Source organism: Dermacentor andersoni, chromosome 8, assembly GCF_023375885.2.
Source record: "Dermacentor andersoni chromosome 8, qqDerAnde1_hic_scaffold, whole genome shotgun sequence".
Lineage (NCBI taxonomy): Eukaryota > Metazoa > Arthropoda > Arachnida > Ixodida > Ixodidae > Dermacentor > Dermacentor andersoni.
Window position 1 is genome coordinate 21,163,472 of NC_092821.1, and position 15,771 is coordinate 21,179,242.

General features: G+C 46.9%; 1 protein-coding gene and 1 long non-coding RNA gene across 2 annotated transcripts in view; one reads left to right on the top strand and one right to left on the bottom strand.

Moving 5' to 3' along the window:
* LOC129383638 (uncharacterized) overlaps positions 1-7,601 on the bottom strand; it is a 56,376-nt gene extending 48,775 nt beyond the window's left edge. The window contains exon 1 of the long non-coding RNA XR_008611496.2: positions 7,325-7,601. This is a non-coding gene — a long non-coding RNA (uncharacterized lncRNA). The remainder of the gene's footprint in view (positions 1-7,324) is intronic.
* The window catches only part of LOC126526622 (homeobox protein Hox-A4a-like), a 49,578-nt gene extending 37,471 nt beyond the window's left edge, over positions 1-12,107 (top strand). Inside the window, exons 3-5 of the mRNA XM_050174491.2 lie at positions 3,575-3,692; positions 6,513-6,673; positions 11,886-12,107. Of these exons, the coding sequence (XP_050030448.1) occupies positions 3,575-3,692; positions 6,513-6,673; positions 11,886-12,068 (462 nt within the window). The 3' untranslated portion in view covers positions 12,069-12,107. The remainder of the gene's footprint in view (positions 1-3,574; positions 3,693-6,512; positions 6,674-11,885) is intronic.
* The last annotated feature ends 3,664 nt before the right edge of the window (positions 12,108-15,771 follow it).

Here is a 15,771-nt window from a genome sequence, read left to right on the forward strand (position 1 = left end):
GTTAGCGCCGCATGGTGTCACAGCGCCAGCTAATTTACTTTTTATTTATTTATTTATTTATTTATTTATTTATTTACGTTACCCCTAAGGGCCCTCATGCGGAGGTATTACATAGGGGGGACCCAAAGATGAAATATACACAAGAAATAAAACTACATTAAATAAACACCCCCCGCCCCTCCACACACACAAGGAACATAAATAGATATGAACAAGGAGTATATGTACTAAGTCATGAAAACACAAGAACGTTTTTACATAATATGTCAATATGTACGTATAACAAGTCATAACTAATCTGCTACCACTAACGGTTTTCTTGCAACAAGGTTTGGAAAGATGGTAAGTTAACTTCAGTAGCTATGCGTGATGGTAGGTTATTCCATTCTATTATTGTGCGAGGAATAAATGATCTTGCGGAGAGCGATGAGCGGCACGTTATGCGTTTTACTTTGTTAGAGTGGTCACGGTGCGGAAAGACTGCAGGGGGTGGTGAAAAGAAGTCTTCGTGAAGCGTGGAACGGTGACAAAGTTTATGAAATAAGGTTAGGCGAGCAAACTGGCGTCGACGTGATAGTGATTCCAACTCGGCACGTCGTTTTAACGATGTGACGCTGGTGAAGCGTGAATAATTGTAAAAGATGAAGTGAACAGCACGGTTTTGCAGAGATTCAAAGTTGTTGATTATGTATTCTTGATCGGGACCCCATATGAAGAAGCACATTCAATTTTTGGGAGGATCAGCATGATATAAGCAAGCTTTTTTTAAGTGTGAAAGTGCTTGCTTGAGGTTACGCTGAAGAAGACCGAGTGCTCGGTTAGCTGATCCTAAGACGGTGTTAATATGGCAATGCCAAGTTAGGTCAGACTTAAGATGAAGGCCAAGATACTTGTAAGTTGGCGCAAGTTCTACGATAGCATTATTGAGAAAGTAGGCGGTAGGAAGTCGAGTGGAATGGTTGGTAAATGACATTAGCTTGGTTCTAGACGTATTTAAAGATATTAACCACGAGGAGCACCAAGCGGTCACCGCATCAAGGTCAGTTTGTAAGGAAAGTCGGTCAGCGTCATTACTAATATTGCGATATATAGCACAATAATCTGCGAATAATCGAATTCCTGATGAGACACATTTGGGTAGATTATTAATAAAAATTAAGAAAAGTAGGGGACCAAGTACGCTGGCCTAGGGGACTCCAGATGTTAAAGGACCACCTCAGCCCCACCTCACACTGGACATCCAATTGTATAAATAGCGTTATGATACCTTGATAATATCTGTCATTAAGCAGCACACTGTAGGAGTGGGGCCAAAGCTGGGGGTGAAACGAACTGAAGAAAACTGGTGGCAGCGTCTGCGAGCTGGACGTTTCCAGGCATCACCCAAAACACCACAAGCCCGTCACCGTCGAGAACATCCGCCCCATTTCTCTTACACTTTGTCTCGGCAAGACCTTTGAGCGCGTAATCCTCTCCCGACTGACAACGTACATGGAAGAAAATCACATTTTCCCCCACAGTATGGTGGGATTTTGTGCGCATCTATATACGCAGGATGCCCTACTTCAAATTACGCACGATGTGCTTGATGATACCATCCTCCATCTTACTAAAGCCATCCTGGCGGTTGACCTCATTAAGGCATTTGACAGAATTCGACACGCTGCCATCCTACGGGAACTGCAGGAACTACAGGTTGGCCCTAAGACCTATAACTACGTTCGCGCCTTCCTCTCTGGCCGTACTGCCTCCTTGCACAATGATCAGCTCAGCACACCCTCTTATACACTCGGCGAATTTGGAACTCCGCAAGGCGCGGTCCTCTCCCCCCTTCTATTTAACATTGCTCTCATCCCCATAGCCCGGAACCTCAATCTCATTCCACACCTAAAACATACTCTGTACGCTGATGATATTACCACATGGACCACTCATGGCTCAGACGGGGAAATTGAGGAAACTACTATTAGCAGTCGACACGATCTCCTCTCACGTATCATCTATCTGACTCGAGTGTTCCCCCTCTAAGTCCGCGCTCCTCCTAATTAGACCAAAATCTAACTCACCCATCCAAACCACTTTACAAGGATCCCCTATCCCCATCACTCCCACCCTGCGCATCCTTGGCTTCTACCTGCAGGATTCCGGACGCAATGACGATACCCTCCATACACCATACACCATACACCGATACACCAGAATCAAGGCCTCCACGCTATCAGTGTTGCAGCTTCTACGCCGCGCATCTTCCCTGCACTAGGGTTTAAATGAAGCAGACAACATGAACGTTGTACATGATTTTACGCTTAGCCGCATTCTGTACGCCACTCCATATCTCAAGCTGAACTGCACGGAAAGCGAGCGCGTGAATGCCATGATCCGCCTTGCAAGTAAGGCAGCCCTCAAACTACCTCGCGGTACTAGCACAGCCAAACTCCTTGCACTAGGCATGCATAACACGCTTCCTGAACTAGTTGAGGCGCACCTTCAGACGCAGTACTTAAGACTTGCCGCGAGCGCCACTGGCCGCCATATCCTCGCCTCCCTTCGCATCAACATACCCGCTAATCAGTCAACCCTTATAGCCATTCCTCGACACATTCATACACCCCTTGTAGTGAAACCCCTTCCTCGAAACGTCCATCCCCAGTATCACATCTCTCGCCGCGTAGCTATCGCAGATGCCCTCCACAAGTATTACGGACAAGACGAGAAAGCCATCTGGGTAGACGCCGCATGTACAACGCATGAAGCTGTAGCAGTTGCTTAAAACCCAACCTTACCCCAACCCCTAACTCGCCATCTTCCCTCGGGCTCTACACCTGAGGAAGCAGAGGAGACCGCCATCGCCTTAGCCCTTGCCCTTTCGGATGCTGAGTACATCTTTAGTGATTCAAAGACTACATTGTCAAACTTTGCCAGAGGCAGGATTCACTACCCTGCCTGGAACTTGTTGAAAATCCCCACCCAGAATTTACCACGCAGGGTAGAGCTCTAGTGTATGCCGGCTCACTCTGGGAACCCCGGAAACGAGGCTGCCGATAAATTCGCCCGAGGTTTAATTTGCCAGGCTCAGGACAGCCTCGACCCGGGTTTCTCGAGGAAGCGGGCGCACAGCTTTGCGGAGCTCACGCAAATATCCCGTTTGGACCGTCGGACTTACCCTCCTCCCCAACCCTCCCTGACCCAATCCCGACAGATCCTCTGGAGACGCCTCCAGACCTGCTCTCTCCCATCCCCTCAGCTGCTATCCCACTACTGTGGCATCTCCCCTGCATGCTCCCCATGCGGAGACCCTCACGCCACACTCTCCCACATCCTTTTTGCTGCCCTGCTGATCCTCCGCCGCAGGGACAGCCCGCCATCTCAAGCTTTGAAGACTGGGAGATCCTGCTCTCGTCTACGGACCCGACATCGCAGCTTACTGCGGTGGCTCTCGACGTAGTGCGGGACCGTGCGGTGGTCCAGGGGCCCAGAGGAGACCAAACTCACTTGCTATGAATAAAGTTTTTCTGTCGGTCTGTCTGTCCAGGCATCAGCAGTTGCTTGTATTTGTACTTGTTTATACGCGCAGGACTGGAGAGGTGAGGTTCCAGGGTTCCTCTTTCTGGAGCACTCTGGCTGCAGCAGGGACAGCGCTGATGGAGCAGCTTTTACTCATCCTGCGCCCAGCTCCCATGACGCCACAGCAGGTGAGCACCGCATATCCATAAATCACGAATTTCGTCGTCTGGTCCTTCACCAACGCTGGTCCTTCACAACCAAAAAGACGGCCATCAGTGCCTTGAGCTCTTGGCACTCCTCGTTATTCTGCGAACTTCATGCTGCCAAAGAGTCTATTACCTCGTGCTTCACTGTCCGTCTTCAGGATTTGCTCCAGCAATGTTAGAGCTAATGCCGAAAAGCATTGTCTTTTTGGTTATTCGAAATTAGGTTTATCTATTCAAAGAAGAGTGCAGCCATGAGAAATAGGATTACGTTTGTATGGGTACTATAGGCTGCAAAATTTGTTGTACTCTTTTTCCTTCAGTGCTACATTCGACATGCTTCTGCATATTCAGTGTAGCAGAATAATGTGTGGATATAAGATTTCTTTTTCATGAAACTTCCTACACCATGCGAACTTTCGCTGAACTCCCTTGCCACGTTCGTTGTCCCTGCGTTTCAAGTTGTCGCTTAACTTGACCCCGCGCTGCTACTAGCCCCCTATTTAGCATAGACAGTGAAGTGATTGGCACGGAAAGGAAGCGTCCGAGTTTTATCTCCGCAAAAGAACCCATTCCCCTTCACCTGTGATATTTTATTGCTCGAAAAGTGGTGCGGGATTCCATTGTAGCTTCATGCTACAATGTGGCTGGGTGGCTGACAATGCTTCCTTTTCCGGATGCAATAAAACATAACATTTTGACGGACAACGTAGAGCCAGCAAGCGAACGTCAGTTCCGTGTAATACATAAAAAGTAAAACCTGTCCGTACAATGCCGACTCATTGGATCCTCTAAGGTACAAAGAACTCTTACTGAATAGGACACGATATTCAATGATCTCATTGAATTCGTTATATTGGGCTATCCCTTTTTACGCTCCTTGTGTTCATTCTCATGCGCAGATTGAATGTAAGAAGCTCATTGTGTTTTAGAATACGGATATGGCGGTACCAAAAGCTGGGTATGATGCAAGTTGCGCAAGCTAACAGTTTTTAGAGCGGGAATTGCCCAGCGCCAGGCATTATCCCCAACGAGAGCGTGTATGGCGAATCCCGTGCGTCGTCGGCTACAGGGTGTCCCGAGAAGGCACAAAAGACAATCGCCGCTGTCCAAGCAGGAATATGCGTACTAAAGGAAAGCGTCACTTGTGCGGTCACACTATGAAGTAGGAAGATTTAGCTAGTGCCCCCCTTGCCTCCCTTGCCCCGCTCCCTCCGGTAGATACGGCTATGACGCTTCTCTGAATAGAACCGAAACGGCCAGCGGCACATCCTCAGGGGGTAGTTCAAATGGGCATACGTATACGGCGACTCCTTATATCCTGTTTGAGCTACACGGCAAGACAGCCACCATCGGCAAAGTCTAGAGTGGTTCCGGAAGAAAGATTCAGCGCACGTTCTCCTGCATTAGACGTCAGTTGCTTTACGATTGAGCTGTGGCGGTGGCCGTCCCCGATACCACTTGCATTTGTTTAAGTATATTAGAACTGGCCCAGGTTGTCTTCTCCAGCGGCATTCAAAGGCATGGCGGCAGATGTGGCGCATCTCTTAAATTGAAAACGACAGACGGTAGGTGATAGTAGGACTGAATTACCGACTATGAAACTACACCATCGTATATGCTTGCATGGTGGCATCAAGGCTGCCACTATGGAAGCCCTCGTTACGCTATCATGAGGAAAAATAGGGGCAACTGTGGGGCTAGATCTTTTATTAGTTAAAACGATATAAAGGCAACTGGCCATGATGCCAGGGAAATTAAGTGTATTTTACCAACTGGCTTTGTAATAGAAATACAGCAATAAAATAAAATAATGCAGATCGAACACACGTGCTCAAATATATGGAAAACGAAGTTTTATTTGAGCGACTAATGCAGTTAAATGTGATGTGTACAAGTGCCGTTTTTCTGTCATTGCGTGCATGCAATAGGCATATTAGGCACCACAGAGGCCACTGCCGGTCACAATAGAGTGTTTGTTAGCGCACTAGACCGTTCACAAATTATGCGGCAATCTTAACACCAAATCATGTGGACGCTCAGCGTATAACATTGATGCGGTGCTGCCGCAAAAACAAACGCGACGAATGATGCATATCGAAAGAACAATAGTGGGGAGAGGTGCACGCTCAGAGTACAAAATATATGTAAATATAATTATTATTTCATGCCCCCTTGTGACACAGAGGGAGGAACGCAATTTGCAGCATTTGCCAAGAATGCCAAACGACGAAGTTTATAAAACTCAAGAAAGCCGTTGGATACAATGGCAGTTTCATTAGGAGGTATATATATATATATATATATATATGGATTAGTCATTCTTATAAGTCGACGTACTGTGTACAAATCTTGTGCCGTGGTAGAGCTTATAATGAAGTGTAATGCTGAGGCGATAGAGCTACACTCACCAGCATTTCTTTATCGGTCAACACTAGGTGTTTATAGGCCGCTTTGTTGGAGCCTATATTTCGCTTGTTTATGAGGCCAACGGGTTACGAGACCCACGTCACACGCCGGGAATACTCTGGTTTGAAATCTGGCCCATTGGTTCTCTTTACGCCGCACTATAACGTTCAGAGAAAGCTCAGTACGATAACAAATTGATTTTGAAAGAGGTAGAAGTGAGAGAATTGACATGGAAGGACTCGGGGCGTCACACATGAAGTACCAAAGGGTACCGACGCCGCCAGATCACGTGTCTACACAAGCAAAGAATGAGCCGTGATTTGCGTGACAACGTCGGCACTCTAGTAAGATGAGTGTCACGCGGCCATTCTCGGCCCCGTGTGTGCCACCACGCAGCCCGTCGCCCAGCGGAGCGTCGAGGGGAGCCGCGCAAAGAACGCACCGCCTTCAGCCGCAGCCAAGTGGAGACGCTCGAGGCGGAGTTCTCGCAGCGCAACTACCTGACCCGGCTGCGGCGCTACGAGATTGCCCTGGCCCTGGACCTCACCGAACGGCAGGTGCGTCGGCGTAGACTAGCGAGCTTTGACCATGAAACTGTTGTGGCGAGACGAGCTTACTTATGGTGAGCGATGATCGCGAGAGGCCGAAGTCAGATGTGATCATTTTGGCCTCCATACGTAGCTGACAAAGGTCCGACGAACGTAGTCATTCACTTGTGTGAACCATCCACCGTAGCGTAGCAATATTATTTCCACCAAACAGCTGCGCTGAAGTTCTTAACATCGCAAATATGTTTCTACACTAGCTTCATGCTTGAACAAACGCGAATAATCCAATAATTGATTAGGTTTATACAAAAGCAATGGCGTTTCATCCAAAAATTAAGACTTAATAGCTGACGCTCTTTTTGGCGACGTTAGTGGTGTAGGTAATACGAGGCTTCCTAGTCAGTTTCAATAACTAGGTGTCATATTTACTTGACCTATGTCATAGGATAACATCACAGACGATTTGTCATGACTATCAACCAGAATAGGCTTATTTCAGTCGCATAGTCATTCCCTCTCTTCCCAATACAATGCCGCCTTTATATAGAAAGCTTTTTGCCTCAGCTGAACTAATGCGGCTTGGTATGGGCTACGAATATTTCCTCTAATACAACCTAATAGCCTTCGGTAAAAAAAAAAAAAAAATTCATCGACGCTTACACTTTGTGAAGAAGGATGACTAGCGAAGCTGGTCGTTCTTGGCGGTCATGCTGCGGGTCGTCGTCGGTCGCCCCTACACGACGGGCCAGGCTCATCGAGGGACGCACGATCGGCCTTAGCGGCTTCCCACAGCTGACGCGCCCATTCTCGCAGTCGCTCCCGTCGTCGTTCTACTACATGTTGCTCATCTTCCGTGCGCACGATACGCCTCCACCCCATGGAATCGCTCAAGAACAACGGCCGATAAGGTCGTTAGGCGACACTTACGTCACTCTATAGGCGAACACACATTGGACGATATGTAGGTGTGCGTTTATTGCGAACTTTACACGGCGGTTGCTACAGCGGCACGCCCCCTAGCAGCAGCAAACAAGCGCCGCGCCAAAAACAGTGGGGCATCAATCACTCGACTTGACACTTGCGACAAGCGCACTAGGATGAACAATGGCCATCCGTTATAGGTTTGGACACTTATGCTACTGAACCTACAAAGTTAGACGCTCTTTTACGCTAGCTCTAGAGGCCAAAATTTTTCTTCGTCGATGCCACGGTGCACACGCACGGACGCAGAAAATCTGCCGGGGTAGCCATATACAGCTTCACTGTGAAAATAATTAAGGGTCTTCACGCATTCTGTGTACAAGCTTTCGAAAGAGACATTCTGTTCGCGTCTGCGTGTTGTTTATTGCATAGCGACGGACTTGACTCCGGCAGGCTTCACGCCTTCAGTTAGCATAGGAGGGCTTTTTGGTCAGCTACCTGCTCCTTAGTTCACGTACTACGTGAAACTGTTGGTCAAAAGGATGTTCCACGTCCGCCGCCAGGGCCATGAGTAGCGCTGGATAACACTTCTACGGTTATGTCTTGTACACAACCATATAAGTACTCGATAATGAGAAAACGGGAGAAGCTGCAGCCGTAGTGCAATTGTTAGGGCAACACACATGCAATGCGCAGGATGTGGGTTTTGCTCTCACCGGGAAGAAGTTGCTCCTTCATCCGCTTTCATTTCACTTTACCTATTCCTTTCTGCACCTCAATGAAAAGCAACAAATAATATCCCCTATGCTTTCCTTGGTTTCATTATCTGTTTGCTTCCTATGGTTATGATTAACCCCTCGGTTCACCTTGTTTTTTTTTTCAATATACCTATTGAAAACGTCTGTAGCTACTAATTGCGTAGCTACTAATTGCGTCTGTAGCTACTAATTACGAAACTAAACAGAAAATCAGCATTGCAACTATACTGAGGAAGCTCGCCGTGAAAGCTCCTACTATGTATCACGTGAAAACCGCTGAGTAGAGAAAATCAACTCATTCTGAACAAAGACCATGCACAAATATTACAGCTGTGAAGTGCCTTATACGTACTGAATAAGTACCGGGGGAACGCATTTGACATACCTCGACTCGAGTAATCCCAACTGTGCGCACTGTTCTATCCAGGATTAATGGATAGTATGGACAACACGTAGTCTTTTGTCGTGTTTCCTTACCTGACTTTTCTTTTGTTCGTTGTTGTCTAGTGTTCTAGAGTGGCTTCACACTTATTTAAACGTTTATTCTTTTTTTTGTTTCATGCCAAAATGATATTTTCACACGCTGTTTTAACAAATCCTTATGTAATACCAGCAGTGTTATCTGCGATGCTAAATTTGACTGCACGATTTTATCTCTACTAATAATTCTCATTATTTGCATATGGGAGCAAATTCAAACATTTATTTGAAGCAGGTGTACTTGGTCGCAGCAGTGGCGATCGCAACCGAGGGGATCACTTCGGGCAGTCTCAGTTCCACAGACGCTTCAATCACAGCCAAAACGGAGCATTATGCCGATTGGCCAATGGGCGCTGTACGATGTCTATCTATGCGTATTGCCGCCAGGTGTCCCGAGCCAGCGCTAAGAAAGAAGTTAAGACGGGGACACGCGTTCTGGAAGATGCTGGCGCTGAGACAAAAAGTTTAGACTGTGGACGCACGGCTTAAGGAACTTTACTGATTTTATTTTAACAGATAATTCTACATTATACAGCGCCTAGATATTTCGAAATTTATTCATTAGAAATTGGAATAATTCTTTTTTCGCCCAATCCCCCATAGTGCGTAGGAGCCACATGCGTGATAGGAAGAATAAGTAGAGGACTCGCGCCAGCTTGGTCTGGGGCTTTATAAGAAAAAGCTATTCCAAGCTTTTCTATTCTGATTCTGCAATCAGCCCTCCAGGATTGGTAAAAAAATTTTCGAGCCACTACCCACTCCGCCTTCCTGCCATGCGACGTCATAAAAACCGCTTAAACTAAACGTAAAGTCGATCTTATGTGAAATGTGAACACAGATTATGCATCATTAAACCGAACAAAAGAAAAATAATAATTCCTGATTAGACGCCTTTTTTCGCAATAGCGACAAAGGCGCCGTTTGACCAATTGCTATTGGTCAAACGCTCTCGGACTATTCCCACTTCGCCTGCCTGTGACGAAACGTCACAAACTCGCGAAAACTCACTGCGTCGAAGTGGTGTGTACGCGTTCAAAGCACGTCATTATGCTGAACAACACTGAAATATTTTCTGAGTAGCAGGACAGTGCCCCACTCCGAAAGGAATAGAAGATGGCTGTCCGCCGATCACTATGGCACTAACTACTCCGAGCCTCCGGGAAGCATGCATTTATTTGCGTATAAAAAAAAAATGCGTACCTGCATCACCTTATCGATACCTATCGGCAGGTATACGACATCACTCTGCCAACTCTTCTTTGCCAAGGATCTGTTTTAGCGCCGTTTTTCAACTTCCGTTGCACGCCGATGCAATTTTCGACCAGCCATCGCAAGCTAAGTAAGCGGAAGTGGACCAAACGCACACACCGGAACCACCCTCCTCATCCGGTTATCTACATTCACTGTGCTGGCTCGGCCCCATCGAAACTCTCTCCACTTGAGAGTGCTACTCGCCTCTTCTCAGCCAATTAGATACGAAAAACTGCTAAATGTAGGCAATGCTATTCGGTTTGAAAGCATAAGAAAGTTACATCCTACAAATTACAAGCGTGTTTGATAGAGCTTTTCAAACAACGTTGCAGGTTATCGCCCCATGCTTGCGTCGGTTGTTACGCAAATTTGATGTCAAGAGATTCGAATAAAAACGTATTGGAATAGTTTTACGTTATAGGGCCCCACACGTCTATCTTGCCGACGCTGTACAGGTATTTAGGTGCAATTTTGTTACAGTACACGTGCATCCCTGATTGCCTGTGCTTATCTACATAGGTCCGTGTACAATTTTCCCCCAAGTCTGATTTGTTATTTTTCACACCGTGAACGTAATCCTGTATTTATTATTCTGGTTTTGCTAACTACCAGTATCCTGTTATTCTCAGTTATTAAGACCCATGTCAAAGCAATAACTGCGTCCCACCTGTCACTGCAGTACGCCTCATGGTAAGCGGGGGCTAATCAACAGTTGGAAGAACTGCCAAAAAAAAAGGTCAATCTTTTTACGGAATAATGAGCCCTTAGATGTGATAGTACTGCTTTGCAAGTTGTACTCAAGTCAACAAGCAGCTTTCAACATCGTTGCTAGCGTAACAATGAAACAGGGTCGGTTGGAAAAAACAATGGTTTTATGTAAAAGACAAGAACACTATATTCCCAAATACACGTCAGATACGACTGACTTACAAGTTCAAGAAAACAGACTTGTGGGCCAGTCGGTATTGCATGTTAATAGTTTTCAGCGCAAACAAACGCACAACGTGAGATAAGGCTCACAGGACACAGCGCTAGTAAAAAGGTATGCTTAATGGTATTGTCACAGAATATATAGCACCGTACAATAAAAGACGGAAAGGAAGTGTAGCGTAACCACAGCCTGACAGATCGCTTAAGCAGTGACAAGAACAGTATCTCCTCCTCTGACAACGCAAGAGATGGACAGCTCAAGCAATCTTTGTTTCTGCTCATTTCGAACGCCTCTACGATTTCCCTTCTCAAGTTCATCAGAATGCATGGCCATCACTCTTGTCTTTTTAAACAAAGGTTTCCAGCCAAAGCCCATGCAGTGAGCAGCAACACCACCGGTTACAGCCAGTTTATCAGCATTGTTTGAGTGCTGTCGTAAGCTACCGTAGAGACATCTGCCAGTTTGTCCCGAGCATTCTTTCCCGCTTGACAATGCAATGCAGTAAACTACGCCTTCCACGCATGGCACAACAAACTGTTCGCGATGGATTGTATCAGAAGTATCGCGTTTTTGCTTGGGATTATTAACTTCCGCGCACAAGCTAGAAAGTCTTATTGGGGCGGAAAAAACCACGTCCACTCCATCTCTTTCTGGACATTTCTTCTGCCCTGCAAGAACTTTATAGCTTGTGCGCAAAAGTTAATAATCCCAAGCCAAGTGGCCAAAATTGTTCCGGAGTCACCCACAACGGCCTGTCTCATCATATTTTCATTTTGAGACGTAAAACACCACATTATAAAAAGAATTATTGAAACAGCAAAGCCGTCAAATAAATGGGTTATCATTCTCCAGAAGCCAAAGTTCATTCTCTCTCACGCAGGTCAAGATATGGTTCCAGAACCGGCGCATGAAGTGCAAGCGCAGCCGGACCGCACTAAAGGCGGAGTGGGCGCCTAGTCCGTCTGTACCGAAGAGTCCTTTCCTTCTGCAGGCTGACGCAGATCAAAAGAAAGTCCTCCCAGCGGGCTGTGCTGAAGCTTCCGAACCCAACTGCGTCAACTAATTACAGGACTATTTAAAGCTTATTCTTTTTTCTGCGTCACTGCGATGTATATCGCCTTTTCTTTCAGAGAACTTAAACCAGCGGTACTCCAGACGTGCTTCTGATTCAAAGATACTAGGACCATGGCCACATCCGTCCGTGGTGCAAAAGACTATTTGTGAACTGGTGTAGTTTACAAAGTTCACTAGGCTAGATGGACAGTTTACGGTCTTCATGTACAATATCCAGCCTGCCAGCAGTGTTCAGTTTCTCCCTCTTTTCCTCTAAAATGATTTCCTTTACCACTAGTGCAGGGTAAAAAATTGAACAGCCGTCCGGTTGACGTTCCAGCCTTTGCACTCTTCGCTTTCTTTTTCTCTCTGCTCGATATACGACCCTATCAGAATCGGACCGCTACGCACAACTCTGAAACTATGTAGAACTGGGAGAAAACATGCTTATATCCAGAATCCATATATGCAAAATAAATATATCGAATTATGCCATTACAGCTGGGTCAAGTAAAAGATAGTTCAAGAGCTAAGAGCACGACAATTTAGCGCTAAGGTTATTTTTCTAATGTGCTGATGGAATCTTGGTATAAACTGCGGGGTACGGGATAGCAAACATGGACAGTTACAGAGGCACACACACACAGACACACCCATGAGCGCATTAGCAACTAGTGCAAACGCCCTCAGCGAAACCAATAATCTACGAAGGTTCCATACGTATTTGTTAGTGCAGCATCTGCTTTGTTGACAAAAAATTGGATGGGCTGTATCGAGGACCCAGCGACAGCGGGGTACGTGAAACGTCGTGCGCGTGCCGTAAAGAGTATACGTGCACTAGGCTAGAGTAATGACAACGAAATACGTAAATCATATTAATTCTACCAATAAATGCTTACACGCATAACTTGGTTACAGCTAGTGCAGGTCTTATCGTCTAATTTTGCAATCGTACTCGATCGTTACCCATAGTGAACTCGTTTGTTTGGCAGAAGGTGTTTCGGCACCACGTAACAAGCGCTGGTTCTGTCGTATTCATTTCTCTGCCTCTCCTGGTTTTAGTCGCGCTGTTTGAGTGTAATTACCTAGATGAACCAACTAGCACTATCAAAGATATTCCTATTGTATATAGCTGGGGCTCCTCGGCTTGCCTAGTTCTCCTGCGCTTGCATTCGCAATGTAGACGGACCCGTCCCGCCATGGTCAACGAGTTTGGATATCCCTGTCTTTCTGTGCTAGTCTCTTCCCTTCATTTCTGGGCCCTAAGTGTCGAACGTAGGGGTGCCATAGCCGAATAAGCGTGAAATGTTCTGCAGCCAATGCCGCATGTGCATGCCTTATAACGCCTGATGAACGCCAATTAAACTTCGACGAGTTTCACCTATATACTATGGCATAGGGAGCTCTCTCAAACGCGCCCACTCCTATTCGGATCGACGAACGTACTGCGGAGCTACACATCTCTGAATATCAAGCGTGATACTAAATGTAGTTTCGATTGCGTGTTGCTTGCCGCACCGACGGCGCCATCTGCCCGCGCAACACATGCACGATAAATTAATGGTTTGTTTACTCCGCAGAACCATACCAATATAGGGCACAATTCATTCACGTATTAGAAAGCTTACACACACAGCTTGTGAAACAACTAGGGGGTGTCGTATACGGTGTAATCTTGCAATCGTGCTCGCTCCTTATTTGTAGTGGACGCGCTGGGGTCAAAAGAGACCGGCGCGAATTGGCATCCCTCTGTCTTGCTGGCCGAGTTTCTTCATATCATTTCTTTACCCTACATGTCGAAGGCAGGGGTCTTAGATCTGTTTTAAGGTAAAGAAATTCAGAGTAACATTTTAGTTTCGATGTTAGGAAAATTTTAAAAATTTTATTTTTAACAGAGAAACACATTGACCGCACCACGCTGCGCAAAGTATTCCAGTGGTTTCGCGAATATGGCGTGCGCTTAAATGCAGACACGCGCAAGCTCAGTCAAGACTTGGTGGATTTCCTGGAACATCGGATTAGGGCTCACGGACGTGAACCGAAGTAGAAAAACGTGGATGCCATTCTTCAGGTGCAAATGCCGTGGAACCTCAGGGGCCCTATAACGTAAAACTATTCCAATGTGTTTCTATTCCAATTTCCTGACGTCAAATTTCCGTAACCACCGACGCAAGCACCGGGCGGTCACCCGCAGGGTTGTCTGAACAGACCAATCAAACGCTCTCTTCGTTCATAGGAGGTCACTTTTGTTTGCTTGAAAAACGAATAACATTGCCTACACTGAGCGGCTTGTCGTATCTGATTGGCTGACAAGAGGCGAGGAGAACGCTCAAGTGCAAAGGGATTCACTGGGGCAGAGCCAGTGCACTGAAAATCGATAACCGGATGAAGAGGATGGTGCCGGCGTCTGCGATTGATCGGCTGTCCCTTACTTAGCTTCTGGTGGCTGGTCGAAAATCACGGCGGCATGCAACGGAAGCTTAAGAATGACGCTAAAGCTGACCCCCAGCAAAGAATAGTTGGCAGAATGAGGTAGTAAACGTGCCGAAAGTGCTTGAAAACGTTACACGGTCACGCAAGGAGTTTTATTATATGCAAATACACCCATGCTCTCAGGCAGGTGCGAGTAGCCAGCGTCTCAGCGATCGGCGGCAGCCATCTTTCATTCCTTTCGGAACGGGGCAGCCTGCGGCTATTCCGAAAAAAAATCAGTTTTTTTTGGCATATTAATGCATCTTTATCGCGTACACGTCACTTTGACGCGGTGAACTTGTGCGGTTTTGTGACGTCGCGTGACAGGCAGGTGAAGTGGGTGCAGCCCGAAAACTTTTTACCAATAGCCGAGCGCTAATGGCGAAAAAGGGTTGAATCAGAAATAACTGTTTTTCTTTTTTCTGTCAAATCATGCATAATCAGTGTGTGCACACCGTATCAATTGGGGAGGTATTGTGGTTTTCGTGACGTCGCGTGACGGACAGGTGAAGTGGGGGATGGTCGAAAAATGTTTTCGACCAATCGCGGAGGACTGATAGCAGAATTGGAATACAAAAGTTTGGAATAGTTTTACGTTATAGCGCCCCAGGTCGCATCTGGGCATGGTAGCATACTACCGCAAGTTTCTTCCCAACTCATCTACGGCCATGGCGCGTCGGTATCGACTGCTCCGCAAGGAATCTAAGCGAAAGGGAGTTCCCTGCAGTCAACAATGGTCGTTCAGCAAGGTGAAGAACCTCCCCAAGTCCGCTGATTTTCTGGCGCAGTGTGACCCACGCAAGGCTCTTGTCCTGGAAAGCGATGCCTCCCCGGAGGGGATCGATGCAGTGCTTTCTCACGACGTCGGGGACAGGGTGCGTCGGCCCATTGGGTTTTGTTTGTAGCGTAAAGGCTAGAGCATCAGGATAATGTGCTTGGTGGCCGAGGTCTCATGCTACCATCGGGCCCAAATATTTAAGCCAAAGAGCCTTCTGTGGCGTTCGGTGTGCATGGTTGGGCGCCGGCGCATGCGTGTTTCGTCGGAGGGACTGAGAAGCGTTCGAACATGTACGAAGGAAAAAGTTAGAAGGGGTCATCGCGCAAAGCGATTGAAGCCAAACCTGTCGGCCCAACACGTGATCGCACGTCAAAGTGCATGGTTGGTTTTAGTGTTTCCGCTCTGCTGGCAGAGCGTGGCAGGGTAGCCGAACACCGAACAGCCGAACAAGCGCGCACCGAAT